Below are 15731 nucleotides of genomic sequence, written 5' to 3'. Positions count from 1 at the left end.
ACTCTTTCAAGTTTTGTTCGTTGAAAACACACCATAAACAAGATACTTTAAGAATTATAATAATAAAACAACAATGCATAGCTCGCAAGATGAACAAACTTTAGTATATAGTTAAAATTTAGACACTTTCAATTTTTATTCGTTAAAGATATATTAAGAATTGTAAAAATAAAACGACAATGCATAGATTGAAAAACAGCTAATCTTTGCACTCCTAATAGTGTGTAGGATTAATTCACTTCTTACATGAATGTATAGTGATTATCACATAAGTATAGAAATTAAATATACTGCACACAAATTTGATTTTCGTATAAAATAATGTTAACTGATTCTCTAAAGAGACTATACATGTGGAGGCCACACATTTATAATTATATCATCTTATTTTAGATCATCGGTATTTAAAAAAGATTTTGTAGCTCAATCAAGTTCGTATAATCCATGCATACATAATTAAGCTAATAACTCACCGTAAAAATGTAAAAGAACGCAAATATTTGTATGTGGATAAATAATATGTTAATTAAGAAATACATGGATATTTGTGTTATTCAACATTTTTCGATGAAGTTTTATGTGAATTTTGATATGCAAAGAATAATATATGAATTATAAATGACTTAAAAATCATTTTCAAATATTAGTGACCTATGACATCAAGTTAGTGGCCTCAAAACATATACAACAACAACAACAACAAAACCCAATACCACATAAGTGGTGTATGGGGAAGGTGAGATGTAGACAATCATTCCCCTATCCGAGAATAAAGACAAGTCATTTCTCCACCCAGAGTCAAACACTCTCAAAAGTAGAGGAAGTCATCCCTCTCTATATTCGACGGATAAAGAGATTGCTTCCGAGAGGACCTCCGGCCTTTAAGTAGGAAAAAATTTTTAAAAAATTAAAAAAATATAAAATAAAAATAGACGCCATGAAAATGGTAGAATCAAATTTCCACGGATTTTAACTCCTGACTGGAATTTAATTTAGGCTCTAAGAGTCAGTCAAGTCGCCAATAAATCGACGATTGTTGTCGACTCAAAACATATGATTCTTCAAAATTATACAAAATACCTAGTGTTGGTTCAACAATGCCAAATCGAAATTGTAGCTCTATACATACATCAATGACATGCTTGGAACATATGAATACTTAGGTGAGCTTGTTTATTACTCCGTAGTATATTTTTTGTTTTCCAAGTACGTGGACATATTAACAAATTCTATAAACAATAAAATGAATGTTTGAGTAAATTCAGAAGACAAAAGTTTAAAGATTTACGGAGTAATTGTTATAGTCAGAATTACCCACCTAAAGTATTTATGTAGTTCATATCATTCATAACAAAGAAATATCAAACAAAGCCGTGAACAATGTACATGGCATAAACGTAACATGTTCTCAAAGGCACAAAACACATGAACTTAAAACCTCAATATTACGCAGCTACATTTGTAGAAACCACTGATGACGGAAATATTAATCATATCGAACTTACAATGACCGCCGCCCAGCTCAGAATAGCATTGTGCACCCTTTTGGTCACATATATACAATGTTGTACATCTTCAAAAACTGAACCACCAAGCTACAGTTCAAGCAATATGCTGCACAGGTACGAAAAATGGCTGAAAAAATACGAGAGAACGTACCAAGGTACAAATGAAAGGGATGTAAGATATGGTATCTACCTATCTAATGTCCAGTATATCGATTATATCAATTCACCGAATCATTCATAAAAGCTCATCGACAATAAATTTGCGGATATGACCAATGAGGAATTTCGGTCTATTTATATGGGTTATAAAGGTAAGAGACGTTATAAATCAACCAAGCCCAGTAATATCACACACGATTTGCCAGACAGTGTGGACTGGAGAAAGAAAGGAGCGGTAACTCCAGTCAGAGATCAAGGCAGATGTGGTACAAAATTCGCTAGGTTTAATTAAATGTGGCAATTTGGGCATGGTTTGAAATGGGTCATTTTTACTATAGGACATAACAGGTTGGTAAGTCTGGTTGGGTTAGAATTTCAATCACTGTATGAGTAAAACAATTATGAGGTAAATGGACCAAAATTGCCACTCTGTTTGACCTTAGCAGACTTTTACTCTGTTTGACCCATTCTCTATTAACTTTTTTTGTTTGACCCTGTGGACATTTAACACAACCAAAAATAAACCAGTTAACAAGTAAATGGACCAAAACTGCCAAATTTAAGTATAATTCATTTTTCATTATTGTGCTGTAATGTTACATCATTTTCCTCAACGAAAAGTGTTACAAATGCAGGAGCTTGTTGGGCATTCTCTGCAGTAGCGGCAATTGAAGGCCTCAACAAAATAAAAGGAGGCAATTTAACAACTCTATCAGAACAAATGCTTGTAGATTGTGATGTCAACAATGGTGACACAGGATGTGTTGGAGGTCTAATGGAGCAAGCATACGAATATATCATCAAGAACAACGGAATCAGTACAGCAAAAGATTACCCATATGTAGGCAGAGAGGATAACTGTAACATTTCAGAAGCTACAAAATTTGGAGTCAAAATAAAAGAATACAAAAAAGTACCTGCCAAAGATGAGAAGAGTCTGCAAGCTGCAGTCTCCAAGCAACCCGTATTGGTTGCTATTGCTGCTGGTTTTTTATTTCAGTTGTACTCAAGTGGCCTTTACAAAGGTGCTTGTGGGAGCCATTTGAACCATGCGGTCACGATAGTTGGTTATGGGGAAGAACTGGGAAAAAAGTACTGGATCGTTAAGAATTCATGGGGTGAAGAGTGGGGTGAAAATGGTTATATGAGAATTCAACGTGGAGTTAAAAGTAAAAAGGGTAAATGTGCCATTGCAACGGACTGTACTTACCCTGTCATGCTTTAAGTGCCTTCATTACATAGCTGTATTGATATCAGATGAAAAAGAATCAAGATTCAATAGGTTACTAATCATGGGCTGCCGGAAATTAACAATACGTCAATACAATAAGGTTTACATTGTTTATAAGAATATACTAAGGTGTTGTTTGTGGTTTAAGATGTTTTTGTATGAAGACAAAACTGTAAACCACATCCGTAGAGAAGATAAAACCACATCTGTCGAGAAGATGTGGTCTAAAGATCTGTAGGGGCTAAACATCAAAGTCTGTTTCTTTTTGTGTTTGTAGCAATGAGAAGCATATTACTAAGTCTGCAGACTTGCAGAGAAAAAAAGACATTATTTGTCTTATGTTATCAGAAAACAAACAGTGTGCATTGTAAACATCTGCGGACGCACACACAAAAACACTAATATGGTCTTCACAATAAAAAAACAAGCAACACCTAAGAGTTCACTTCTGCGAACTTCTTTTTAAGAATATACGCAAAATCCACTTCACCAACAGAAATTAGCCCTTCGAATACCTTCTGCCGCACCTTTATATAAGGTATGAAACCTTTGTTTATCATTCTCAAAACGATTTTCCCTGCTAAAACAAACAAACTGGATTCTAAACACGTCTCGACAACCAGCTCATAGCTTTCAAACCCAATATGTACCTCCATTTCTTCTAGATAACTAAGCATCTCAACCGCCCTATGCACATCTTTGTTTTCCCGCATTTTCTTAAAGACCTTTACCGTTAACTCATTTCTTGGAGATAATCTGAACTTAGATACCATCTGCTTCAATATCTCTTCAACGTATTTCGTCTTTCTAAGGGAACAAAGAAGACAGATTACACAACCGAAACTGTCCAAATCAGGAACACATCCTGCACCACTCATACATCGCAAGACGTGAATTGCCTCCTCGTACTGATCAACCTTGCATAGAGACGAAATAAGGTAGTTGCAAACGCCATTATCAGGTGGATATCCAATCGAGTTCATCTGCAATAGTATTTTACCAACAGTATTATCAGATTTCTTTCTTTCGTGAAGCCATACACTTGATAAAAGTAGATGCGTTTGAGGAACAGGGGCACAGCCTGACCGAAGGGTGCGTTGTAGGACTGCCAACGAGATCGGTAGAGGATTATCGCTTTGTAGGGTGAAAGAAAGGAGATATGCATATGCAACACGAGGGCGATCACGAGGTCTTATAGGAACAAAACTCTGTAGAATTTCATCAATAACTTTGGTTCTTTGATCTTGGTTAAAGTTCGAGAGAAATGAGAAAGGATTCGAGGTTTGATAAGTTTCCTTTGCAGCGGTTAAAATGTCAGGGATTAGACGGTAACTTTTAGCTTCGACCGCAGATTTAACTGATTGCTCGAGCAATTGTTGTGATGAGACAGAATGGATGAAGGAGGTAAAGTGAACGCAAGTACAAGAAAACGAACGGAGTGGTTTATATAGCTTTGTAACTGAAATCACCATAGCTTGATTCTAATTTATACTGCCTGCAAGCATAAATCATAAGTCATAACGAGAATCAGCATAACTTTGAAATTTTGATCAAACTTACATTACACATTTGAATTAAAAGGTCTATATGTGTTGCAAGGATAGGTTATTATACTCTAAATTGGCTAGAATATGAGATACAGCATGTCAAATCATTTGGAACTGGTTGAGGCATTTTATCAAACAGTTGGTGCTCAAATTAGCTAAAACAGCTTGCATAACACTCGTAGAGACAAAAACAGAGTATTTTAATCATCATTACCAGTATATTCAAACAATGAATTAATGAAATTCGACTTTGAGCCACCACAGTTCATAAAATGATTCAATTGGCCATAGAAGATACTTTCTATAGTATATATGTTCTATAAATAAAATATATATAAGGTATTTTAATACTAATATTTGTTAAAAAAAATAAGTACTCCATTTAATTTACTTTTATTCAATTTTAATCACGATTGAAAAGCAAATTGAAAAAGATAAAGAAACGAAGTTGGTGTAAATTTAAGTAACTTTTCTTACCCAATAAAGAAACTTTTGAATTGGATGTAACTAAAACTAAAAGGATAAATATAATTCCAAAACTAAAGTTAAAAGTATATTTTTTAGCTTTATTGATGCCGTCCCGCCAGAGCGCAACTCGTTTCATCGCTCTTCATTTAGTCCTAACCGATAAATTATTTCGGTTGTTATATTTCTATTTATATTTATAACATATAATAACATATTTATGAACCCTTTATATTGGCTACAAATTTGTATTTAAGAGTTTAAACATTACACCGTGTCATCAACGTCAACCCAAACATGAAACCTTCTTACATGTTAGAAACAGATTGTAAGCACATATTGGCTACCATTAATCACCTTAAATTCTCCATTTTTCTACGTCATGGGTGACCAAGAACACGATCGTGATAGTGTTAACCCGCTCTTAGTTACAATTCTCGGGGTTGTTTCGGGAGCGATTATTGATTATAGTTGCATTAATCCATTGCATAATTGTTTACCGGCATTGTGGTAGTGTTGAAACCACCATCGAGCCAACTAGACCACTGAATAATATGCACCAACATCGTATAATTCATGTTGAGCGTGACTCAAGTCCCAATGTATCATTACCAAGTACTAGTACGTCGAGCTCAAGTGGGTCGTCGTCAACCTGGTGGCTTGTTCATAAGTACACAAAAGAGTTTAAAGAAGTGACATGTGCGGTTTGTTTGGGTGAATTTGATGAAGATGAAGGCGTAAGGATAATGCCGGAATGTGCACATGTTTTTCATGGAAAGTGATATGTGCACAATCATTTTTTATATGTACATAACCAAATATGCTTTAGTGTTTAACATTACAATACTGTAAATCATGATTGATTGTATAAATATAAAAAATGATTGTGTACGTATCATCACTCATTTTTCATGTGTCGTGTATTGACATCTGGATATTTTCGCGCGGAAATTGTCCTCTTTGTCGAGCTAATGCTACTCCTCGGACACATGAAGTTCTTTGATCACTCTTGACTTCAAATCTCATTGTGTAACCTGCCTCAAATGTTTATGAGTTCATTGTGGCCAAGCTACATTTGATTAAGTTGTGAAGATAACTAAAAGTAAAAGTTCATGAGGTTGAACATATTTTGTGTTCTTCAAAGCATATTTCGTCTTACTAAGACCATCTTTAACGCGACGTGTTCGCCTCTAGCGCGGCGTGCTGGTGGGTGGTGAATAGTGATGTGCTGGTGGCTGGCACGAGGAAGAAGAGATGCATGTTGGTAGCGTGGCTGTTTTTTGATTCGATTTTGGGCAATGGATATATACATATTTGTGTTTAACGATCGATTTTAATAACTTTATCCATCTATAAATACAACAATGTAATCAAACACACTTTCCATCCAATCTTAACTTTCATTTCTCTCTTTTTATAAAATTCTTTCAACTTCTTCATTCATATTTTCTCCAACTTCATCAATGGCTCCGACGATGGTTTCATTCGACGTTAATTTTGGAGGTAAACCAACGGTCGATTGGAAGTCATACGTCGGCGGAACGAAAATGAAATTTAACGACTTCTATGTTAATGCCTTTGATCTATCAAAGTTGAAGGAATTACTCAAAAAAGAAATACCGTTCTCATTTTCGAATATTGTGTATTTAGACGAAGAAAAGTCAGAATTATTGCACATGTTTAATGATGTTGTATGTAAGAAGCAAAAAACGAGACAGGAAAAACGGTAATCGAATTCACTTGTATGTTAATATAATTTGTTTTTATAATTACAAAATAATAATATAATGTAAATAATTAAACAAAATAAAAACCAAAATCATTTTTACAGTAAGAAAAATGAAAAAAAAAATTAAAAATACTCACCCTTACCTCCAACACGTCACTCAACACGCCACTCAGCACGTCACTTATTATTTATTATTTTACAATCACGCTCGTTACCAAGTACTAGTACGTCGAGCTCAAGTGGGTCGTCAATCTTGTTGACTGTTCATAAGTACACAAAAGAGTTGAAAGGGACATGCGCAGTTTGTGGGTGAATTTGAAGATGATGATGATGTTAGAATAATGCCAGAATGTGCACATGTTTTTCACGTTTCGTGTATTGACATATGGGTATTTTCACATGGGAATTGTCCTCTTTGTCGAGCTAATGCTACTCCTCGGACACATGAAGTTCCTTTATTAATCTTGATTTCAGATCCCATTGTTCAACCTGCCTCAAATGTTTATGAGTTTGATTGTTTGTGGCCAAGCTACATTTGGTCATAGATTGTGTTATTCAAAGAATTTTACACGAATGGATCGACAATGAATGACCCGAATAACAAAAATTACATCTATCATGTGAAAGTTTATCGGGTCGACTCATCATTACAAAACTCTAAACAGCAAAAGCACATCTCAGTTCTAACCAGGACGTAGGCATAAGCAATACAATGGAGTTTTAGCACCACTTTACATCTAACCAATTTTATATATGCAAAATTGTTATAATAATAATAATAATAATATAGATATGGATAGTCAATTTTGGTGTATACATATAGTCAATTTTGGTACACAAAGTATGTATTTTTATATTGAGATTTTAGGCTATAAATACTCATGAATGCAAGCATTAAACTTGCACCATTTCTCACACTTACAAAGTGTTTCTTTCTTTCTCTCCATTATCATCTTTGTTCTTACACTTCATTATTAGTATTCTAAATCAAGAATCAAATCACTAAAGGTAGTTATAAGCCTACTGAATTATAACATCAAGAATCAAACCACTAAAGGTAGTTATAAGCCTACTGAATTATAACATCAAGAATCAAACCACTAAAGGTAGTTATAAGCCTACTGAATTATAACACGTTATCAGCACGATAATCTTAATACTAAATATGGTTGGCTCTGCCACCAAAATGATATATGGTCGGTTATACCACCAAAATGATATATGGTCGGTTATACCACCAAAATGATATATGGTCGGTTATACCACCAGAATGATATAGGTCGGTTATACCACCTGAAAAAATATATGGTCGACACTGTCGCCAAATTTTCATTTATGTTTACTAATATTTATATTTTTGTTATATAACATTTATTTATGATTACTTACACATGGTCGACACTGTCACCTACTTATCATTTATGTTATATTAAATTTATGTTTAATGTTTATATACTTATGAATATAAATTGACTCTAATTTATCATGATGTTTGTTTTAATTTTTGATAATAGAAAATGTCGAATCTGGAAAAGCTTAAATTTACTCCTTTAGAATCAACTGGAAACAACTACATGCCATGGGTTATAAAAGTAAAAATGCATCTTAAATCAATGGGCATTCTTGAAACCATAAATGAAAACAACACTTGTTCTGAAAAAGAACAAGCTACGGCATGTTGCTTTATTCATCAACATATTGATGAATGCTTACAAAATAATTATGTGACTGTAGAAGATCCCCATGTTTTATGGGAAGGTCTCAAAAGCAGATTCAATAATCAAAGAGAAATTTTACTTCCAGCTGCAATGGAACAATGGAGAACATTAAGGTTCCAAGACTTTAAGAAAGTAAATGAATACAGCTCAGCTCTGTATAATACATGTTCACAACTTAAATTCTGTGGACATGAAATTAGTGATGCAGACATGATGGAGAAAACTTTCTCCACAATGAATGCTGCAAACATCACAGTGCAAAGAAATTTGAGAATGCTAAAGTTCAAAACATATCCTGAACTTAATTCATATCTCTTAGTTGCAGAGCAAAATGATGAGCTATTAATGAAAAATCAGCAATCCCGTCCTACTGGTACACTTGCAATCCCTGAAGCAAATACTGCAAATAATTATAAACAGGGACAAGGACGCGGGCAAGGTCGTGGTTATAATAACCATCACCATCATCATGCCAAAAGCCATAACTATGGTAGAAACCATCCTTATGGTAATGGTAATGGGCGTGGACGTGGTCGTGGTCGTGGCCGTGGTGGTCAAAGAAATAGTAATCCACGAAAATATAAATATCAACCACAAAACAAGCCCATTAAACAAGATGTTGAAGAAAATTCTTCTAAAAATTCTGAAGAATCTTGCTACAGATGTGGTAGAATGGGCCACTGGGCTAATACTTGCCGAACATCTAAACATCTTGTTAAGATGTATCAGGATTCGCTGAAAGGTAAAGAAAAGGAAGTAAATTTTGTGGATAATATTGATCCAACAGTCACTGAGAAACCATCTGATTTATATGAAGATTTCTTGAATGTTTAAGTTGTGTGTCTTTTGAAAAATAAACGATTTAATATCGTCTGTCTTTGTCATTATGTTTGCTAAATGTTTTCAGTACTATCTATTTGCGTTTAAAATATTGTGTAATATTAATGTACTCACTATTTATTTCTTATATATGAAGTTCAATATGAATTTTGCTGGAATACAACATCAATCAAGTGGTGGAGATCTCTGTATAGCAGACAGTGGAACTACACACACTATACTTAAATCCGAGAAATATTTTATTGATCTAAAACCAACGGAAGGAACTATACATACAATATCAGGACCTGCTAACTTGATAAAAGGGATAGGAAAGGCAAATTTCATACTACCAAATGGTACAAAATTTTTAATAAATGATGCCTTATTTTCTCCCAAGTCAAGCAGAAATTTATTGAGTTTCTCCGACATATACCTTAACGGGTATGATTATCAGTCAGTGACAACAGAAAATGAGAAATATTTAAGTATCACTGACAAGAGTCATGTGGTTGAAAAACTGCCAAGACTTAGTTCTGGATTACATTATACACATATAAATGTACCAGAAATACATATGGTAGTTAACGAAAAATATATTGATCCTGGTGTATTCAGTTTATGGCATAACAGATTAGGCCATCCAGGATCAACAATGATGAAAAGGATTATTGAATGTACTCATGGACATCCACTAAAGGATAGAAAAATCCATCATGATACAATGGTTCCATGTACATCTTGCTCTCTTGGAAAATTGATAACTAGACCCTCACCACTTAAGGTTGAGAAAGAATCACCAATGTTTCTTGAAAGAATTCAAGGTGATATATGTGGACCAATTCATCCACCATGTGGACCATTTAGATATTTCATGGTTCTAATAGACGCATCTAGCAGATGGTCTCATGTTTGTCTGTTATCAAGCCGTAATGTGGCATTTGCAAAATTTCTTGCCCAAATTATTAAATTGAGAGCTCATTTTCCTGATTACACCATTAAAAGGGTGAGACTTGATAATGCTGGTGAATTTACATCTCAAGCATTTAATGACTATTGCATGTCTATAGGAATTGTTGTTGAACATTCTGTTGCTCATGTGCATACACAAAATGGTTTAGCCGAGTCATTGATTAAACGTTTACAGTTAATCGCTAGACCATTGATAATGAGAACAAAACTCCCTGTATCTATATGGGGTCATGCAATTTTACATGCTGCTGCATTGATTCGCATCAGACCAAGTGCAAGTCATAAATATTCCCCCCTACAACTTGCTTTTGGTCAAGAGCCAAATATTTCCCATCTTAGAACATTTGGTTGTGCAGTGTATGTTCCAATTGCGACACCACAACGTACAAAAATGGGTCCTCAAAGGAGGTTGGGAATATATGTTGGATATGAAACATCTTCAATATTAAGGTATATTGAACCTATGACAGGTGACGTTTTTACAGCACGTTTTGCTGATTGTCATTTTAATGAAACATTGTTCCCTAGATTAGGGGGAGAAATGAAAAATAAAGAAAATGATGTTTCATGGTGTGAACCTCAATTAAAGTATCTTGATCCTCGCACAAAAGAATGCGAGACAGAAGTTCAAAAGATAATGCATATACAAGAACTTGCAAATCAATTGCCTGATGCATTTACAGATACAAAAACGGTGACAAAATCATATATACCAGCAGTAAATACTCCAGCTCGAATTGAAATTCCAAAAGCTGGCAATAACGTCACTCATGAATCTTTGCCACGTCAGAAACGTGGAAGACCAATCGGTTCAAAGGATAAAAATCCTCGAAAAAGAAAATCAGCTGATAATGAAGTAAAAGAAAGTGTTCAAGAAGAACCACAAATCAGTACTCCTACTGCAGAGGAGATTGATGATGTCAATACAGAAATTGCAATCAATTATGCATATTCAAAAATATTATGGAACCGAAATGAAATGAAAAATCTTGATGAGAAATTTTCATTTAATGTTGCATATGACATCATGAATAATGATGATGATCCAGAACCAACATCTATGGTTGAATGTCAAAATAGACATGATTGGGCTCAATGGAAAGAAGCAATACGAGCTGAATTAGAATCACTCAATAAAAGAAAAGTTTTCGGATCCATCATTCTCACTCCTAAAGATGTGAAACCTGTAGGATACAGATGGATTTTTGTCCGAAAAAGAAATGAGAAAAATGAAGTTACAAGGTATAAAGCTAGACTTGTAGCTCAAGGTTTTTCTCAAAGACCGGGAATTGATTATGAAGAAACTTATTCTCCTGTTATGGATGCAATTACTTTTAGGTACTTAATCAGTCTGGCAGTTTCTAAAAATTTAGAAATGCATCTCATGGATGTTGTGACTGCTTATCTATATGGATCACTTGATAGTGATATATATATGAAGATACCTGAAGGATTTAAGGTACCAGAAGCATCAAATGCAAAACCCAAAGAAATGTATTCGATTAAATTACAAAGATCTTTATATGGGTTAAAACAATCGGGACGTATGTGGTATAACCGATTGAGTGATTACTTGATAAGCAAAGGGTATACAAATAATCTTACTTGCCCTTGTGTTTTCATTAAGAAAACAACATCCGGATATGTGATCATAGCTGTTTATGTTGATGATCTTAACATCATAGGTACAAATAAAGAGATCCATGAAGCCATTCAACTTCTAAAGAAAGAATTTGAAATGAAAGATCTCGGAAAAACCAAGTATTGCCTTGGTTTACAAATTGAGCATATGCCTAATGGTTTACTTGTACATCAAACAACATATACTGAAAAGATTTTGAAACGTTTCAATATGGACAAGGCAAAACCATTAACTACTCCTATGGTTGTTAGATCACTCAATGTTGAAGCTGATCCATTTCGTCCATGTGAAGATCAAGAAGACATTCTTGGACCAGAAGTACCATATCTTAGTGCAATTGGAGCTCTTATGTATCTTACAAATTGTACAAGACCTGACATTTCTTTTGCAGTTAATTTGTTGGCAAGGTTCAGCTCTGCTCCTACCAAAAGACACTGGAATGGGATCAAACACATATTTCGATACCTTCGAGGAACTACTGATTTAGGATTATTTTATTCTAACGAATCAAAACAAGATTTGGTTGGTTATGCAGATGCAGGTTATTTATCTGATCCACATAAAGCTAAATCTCAAACTGGATATGTATTCCTAAATGGAGGTACTGCAATATCATGGCGTTCTCAAAAACAAACACTTGTTGCTACATCGTCAAATCATGCCGAAGTGATTGCATTACATGAAGCTACTCGAGAATGTTTTTGGTTGAGATCAATGACACAACTCATTACTGATTCTTGTGGACTAGAACGCGATAAAAGTCCAACAACTATCTATGAAGATAATGCAGCTTGCATAGCACAGATGAAAGAAGGGTATATCAAAAGTGACCGAACAAAACACATACCACCTAGATTCTTCTCATACACTCAAAATCTCATTAAGGACAACCAGATTGAAATGAGATATGTGCAATCTAGCAAAAACTCTGCTGATCTTTTCACGAAAGCACTTCCAACTGCTATTTTCAGAACACACGTTCATAACATTGGCATGAGACATGTTCAAAAGATGTAACAGCTGAAGCGATGTCTACTTGAGGGGGAGTCAACTCCATGCTGCACTCTTTTTCCCTTAGCTAAAGTTTTTTCCCACTGGGTTTTCTTTAGCAAGGTTTTTAACGAGGCAGTAATTTATAGTTGATCTTCAACAAAATAAAATTGCTATCCAAGGGGGAGTGTTATAATAATAATAATAATAATATAGATATGGATAGTCAATTTTGGTGTATACATATAGTCAATTTTGGTACACAAAGTATGTATTTTTATATTGAGATTTTAGGCTATAAATACTCATGAATGCAAGCATTAAACTTGCACCATTTCTCACACTTACAAAGTGTTTCTTTCTTTCTCTCCATTATCATCTTTGTTCTTACACTTCATTATTAGTATTCTAAATCAAGAATCAAATCACTAAAGGTAGTTATAAGCCTACTGAATTATAACATCAAGAATCAAACCACTAAAGGTAGTTATAAGCCTACTGAATTATAACATCAAGAATCAAACCACTAAAGGTAGTTATAAGCCTACTGAATTATAACAAAAATGACCATTATATAAATTATGTATTTTAGCTAAAATTTTGCTAGAACTAATATACTGAGAACATTACCGAAATAAAACTAATCGTAGCTGATGTTACAAGTTCATGAACGAGAATGTCTCCTCCTTGATTTCGCATGTCGACGACACCGACAAAGGAATACTACAAAAGCGATAAGAATCACCTGTACCATTATCACAACCTTCAAACCTGCAATCACTTGAGGACGTCATGACAAGAAAAAGATGTTCACTTCTGTTTTTATACCAAATGAAGACAAATGTGCAGCATTTGACTTTTAAAGTCAAATGAAAATGATTTTAATTTCAATACCAATATGGTTTGTTACAGTAGCTAAAATTAATTGACAATGCCACAACTAATACAATGTTGGTGTTATATTTAAATACTCCCTCATTAAGAAAGTTGTAAGATTTTCCCTATTCGGGTTACCCGGGAAGAGGGATTGATACGACCCCATACTCTACTGTACGCAGCCCATCAGGAATACTCCCTGGCTGTTTCCAACCCTTCCTCGGCCACCCAAGATTCGAACATGCGACCCTCTTGCAAGGATGTCAGGGGCCCAACCACTAGACTACATTGGGTTGGTTACTCCCTCATTAAATGTTTGGATTTATGTACACTTTAGTGAAAGTGTGTGGCTATGACTTAAATTTCCAAGATCCCCTTTATTGAGCACATTTGGATTGGAACTTATGAACCCACAATGAAAGTGCGATACTTTTTGGGGATGATCACGCGTGATTTTTTATTTCTTAAGTTCATATAAAAGGTCTTTCATTTTGCAACAACAAATGTATATATTTTGACCTCAAATATCAGATATATATACCTTGGAGTTTCTGGACTGTGTCTTCACCGTCAAGGCTAACCTTTTTGTGTTTATTGCCAGCAGAAGCAAATTTGTTGATTCTGGAACCGTAATTTAGTCTCTTGTATTCAGTATGCCCACCCATGACACATGTATTGGGACACAACATACTTCCATCATTCTCATCACTACCATCACAACAGTCTAGGAAAAAAAAAAACCAAAAATAAATAAATAAAAACGTGCAAGTAGAATTTCCTTTCACCACATGATAATGTTAAAGATTTACAGTTCAAAGTAAAATACGATAAATTGTCTCAAAGTTAAAAACTAATTTAAAGGAAATCTTTGTATCCGAAAGAATGGTAAAAATCTAAATCCCAATTATGCATATCCTGCATGTATAATTGTATATAAGTATATAACCAATATAATGTATATTATGTTTAAAAAGAATGGTCTGCTAGTAACTAATTACTAATAGCATCAGCATGTCTTATTTGGTAAACAGTAAACACTTAAAATAACCATATGCAAATGAGTAGTATAACATATAACATAGTAATATATCATACCACAAATTTGATCGTTCACACGAGACGAGAACAAAAACCGAGGTGAACTGCCTGCGTTTTCGCAATAGAATTTAGCCCTAGGACAAGCTGATGTTCCTAAAAATCATTGAAAAAAAAAAAATTTGACTAACTTGTATAGATAATAGGTACTGTAACTAATAAACAAGCATCATTAAAGCACAGATAAAAGTAGAAAATTTTGAATTGAATAATTGAATAATAATTATACAACAATGGATAACTTATATACCAATTTGTTTATCAGAAACGTTAAAATTTGATTCAAATTAAGTTAATTAACATTAACATAATTAACAATTAAGAATCATGTCAACTAGGGTTTGACCAATACCAGGTTCATCAGTACCATCAACACAATCGCAAAATTCGTCATTAAGACGATCTCTAGTGAAAGAATTGGATCCATCTTTGCAATTGATTACCTCAGAAGCAAAGTATTTCTCATCTGTAAAGGAAACATATCAAATTTATTTAACCACAAAATTAGTAACGGAATTATTATAAAGATAGAAAACAGAAGGAAAAAAACAGGAAATTAACCTAGAGGATGGATTCCGATAGGTACATTTGATGAATATGATGAGTATGGTAAATTGAAAAGGATGTAGATACTGAATAAAATTACACCATTTGTTGCCGTTTTTTCCATTGGAATTGGAGGAGCAAGCAATATTACTTGTTCGGAAACAAAAGTCAAAATTGCTCCAACCAAATCAACGACTAGTTAGTGAACTTGGTTATGCTTATTATTACTCAGGTCCGGCTCTATTATTTGGGCCAACAGCAAACACGTCAAATTATTGATGATGATTTGGTGTTGCTTTTTAGCCTAAATTGAATTTCAGAAGATAAAATCTATGAAATTTTATATTTACCATTTTTATTTTATATTTATTTTATATTAATTTTTTTTTTTTTTTGAGAGAGTTGACTTTCTCTACTATTTGAATTTAAGCCTA

The 15731-nt window shown here is 34.0% G+C and overlaps 3 protein-coding genes across 7 annotated transcripts; 1 reads left to right on the top strand and 2 right to left on the bottom strand.

The window, feature by feature from the left end:
• Nucleotides 1-1400: 1400 nt before the first annotated feature.
• On the bottom strand, nucleotides 1401-5006 carry LOC139897063 (pentatricopeptide repeat-containing protein At1g06270). Of its 3 annotated transcripts, none has more exons than XR_011776432.1 (3): nucleotides 4923-5006; nucleotides 2585-4393; nucleotides 1401-1614 (listed from the first exon to the last, which is right to left on the bottom strand). XR_011776432.1 is itself a non-coding variant. In XM_071879709.1 (2 exons), exon 2 carries the CDS (start codon nucleotides 4368-4370, stop codon nucleotides 3333-3335), a length of 1038 nt encoding a protein of 345 aa, XP_071735810.1. In that variant the 5' UTR covers nucleotides 4371-4393; nucleotides 4923-5006; the 3' UTR covers nucleotides 2492-3332. The 3 variants fall into 3 exon arrangements, 1 of the variants encoding a protein (XP_071735810.1); XR_011776433.1 differs by lacking the exon at nucleotides 1401-1614 and adding an exon at nucleotides 2282-2439; XM_071879709.1 differs by lacking the exon at nucleotides 1401-1614 and having other exon boundaries at nucleotides 2492-4393.
• On the top strand, nucleotides 1426-2892 carry LOC139900669 (senescence-specific cysteine protease SAG12). Its single transcript, XM_071883431.1, is given in 2 exon segments — nucleotides 1426-1933; nucleotides 2303-2892. Coding segments are annotated over 2 exon segments (1098 nt in total).
• A 1771-nt stretch (nucleotides 5007-6777) lies between the features above and the next one.
• Nucleotides 6778-15471, bottom strand: LOC139897062 (glucosidase 2 subunit beta). 3 transcript variants are annotated; one of them, XM_071879708.1, is made up of 6 exons: nucleotides 15313-15471; nucleotides 15104-15217; nucleotides 14752-14847; nucleotides 14198-14380; nucleotides 13411-13551; nucleotides 6778-7168 (listed from the first exon to the last, which is right to left on the bottom strand). In XM_071879708.1, the coding sequence occupies exons 1-5, from the start codon at nucleotides 15419-15421 to the stop codon at nucleotides 13445-13447; spliced, it is 609 nt and encodes a 202-aa protein (XP_071735809.1). In that variant the 5' UTR covers nucleotides 15422-15471; the 3' UTR covers nucleotides 6778-7168; nucleotides 13411-13444. The 3 variants fall into 3 exon arrangements, 2 of the variants coding, with proteins under 2 accessions (XP_071735809.1, XP_071735808.1); XR_011776431.1 differs by lacking the exon at nucleotides 6778-7168 and adding an exon at nucleotides 7189-7401 and having other exon boundaries at nucleotides 13346-13551; XM_071879707.1 differs by lacking the exon at nucleotides 6778-7168 and having other exon boundaries at nucleotides 13340-13551.
• Nucleotides 15472-15731: the final 260 nt, after the last annotated feature.

This window comes from Rutidosis leptorrhynchoides, chromosome 3 (assembly GCF_046630445.1).
Source record: "Rutidosis leptorrhynchoides isolate AG116_Rl617_1_P2 chromosome 3, CSIRO_AGI_Rlap_v1, whole genome shotgun sequence".
Classification (NCBI taxonomy): Eukaryota; Viridiplantae; Streptophyta; class Magnoliopsida; order Asterales; family Asteraceae; genus Rutidosis; species Rutidosis leptorrhynchoides.
This window is presented reverse-complemented; position numbering and strand designations above follow the sequence as displayed.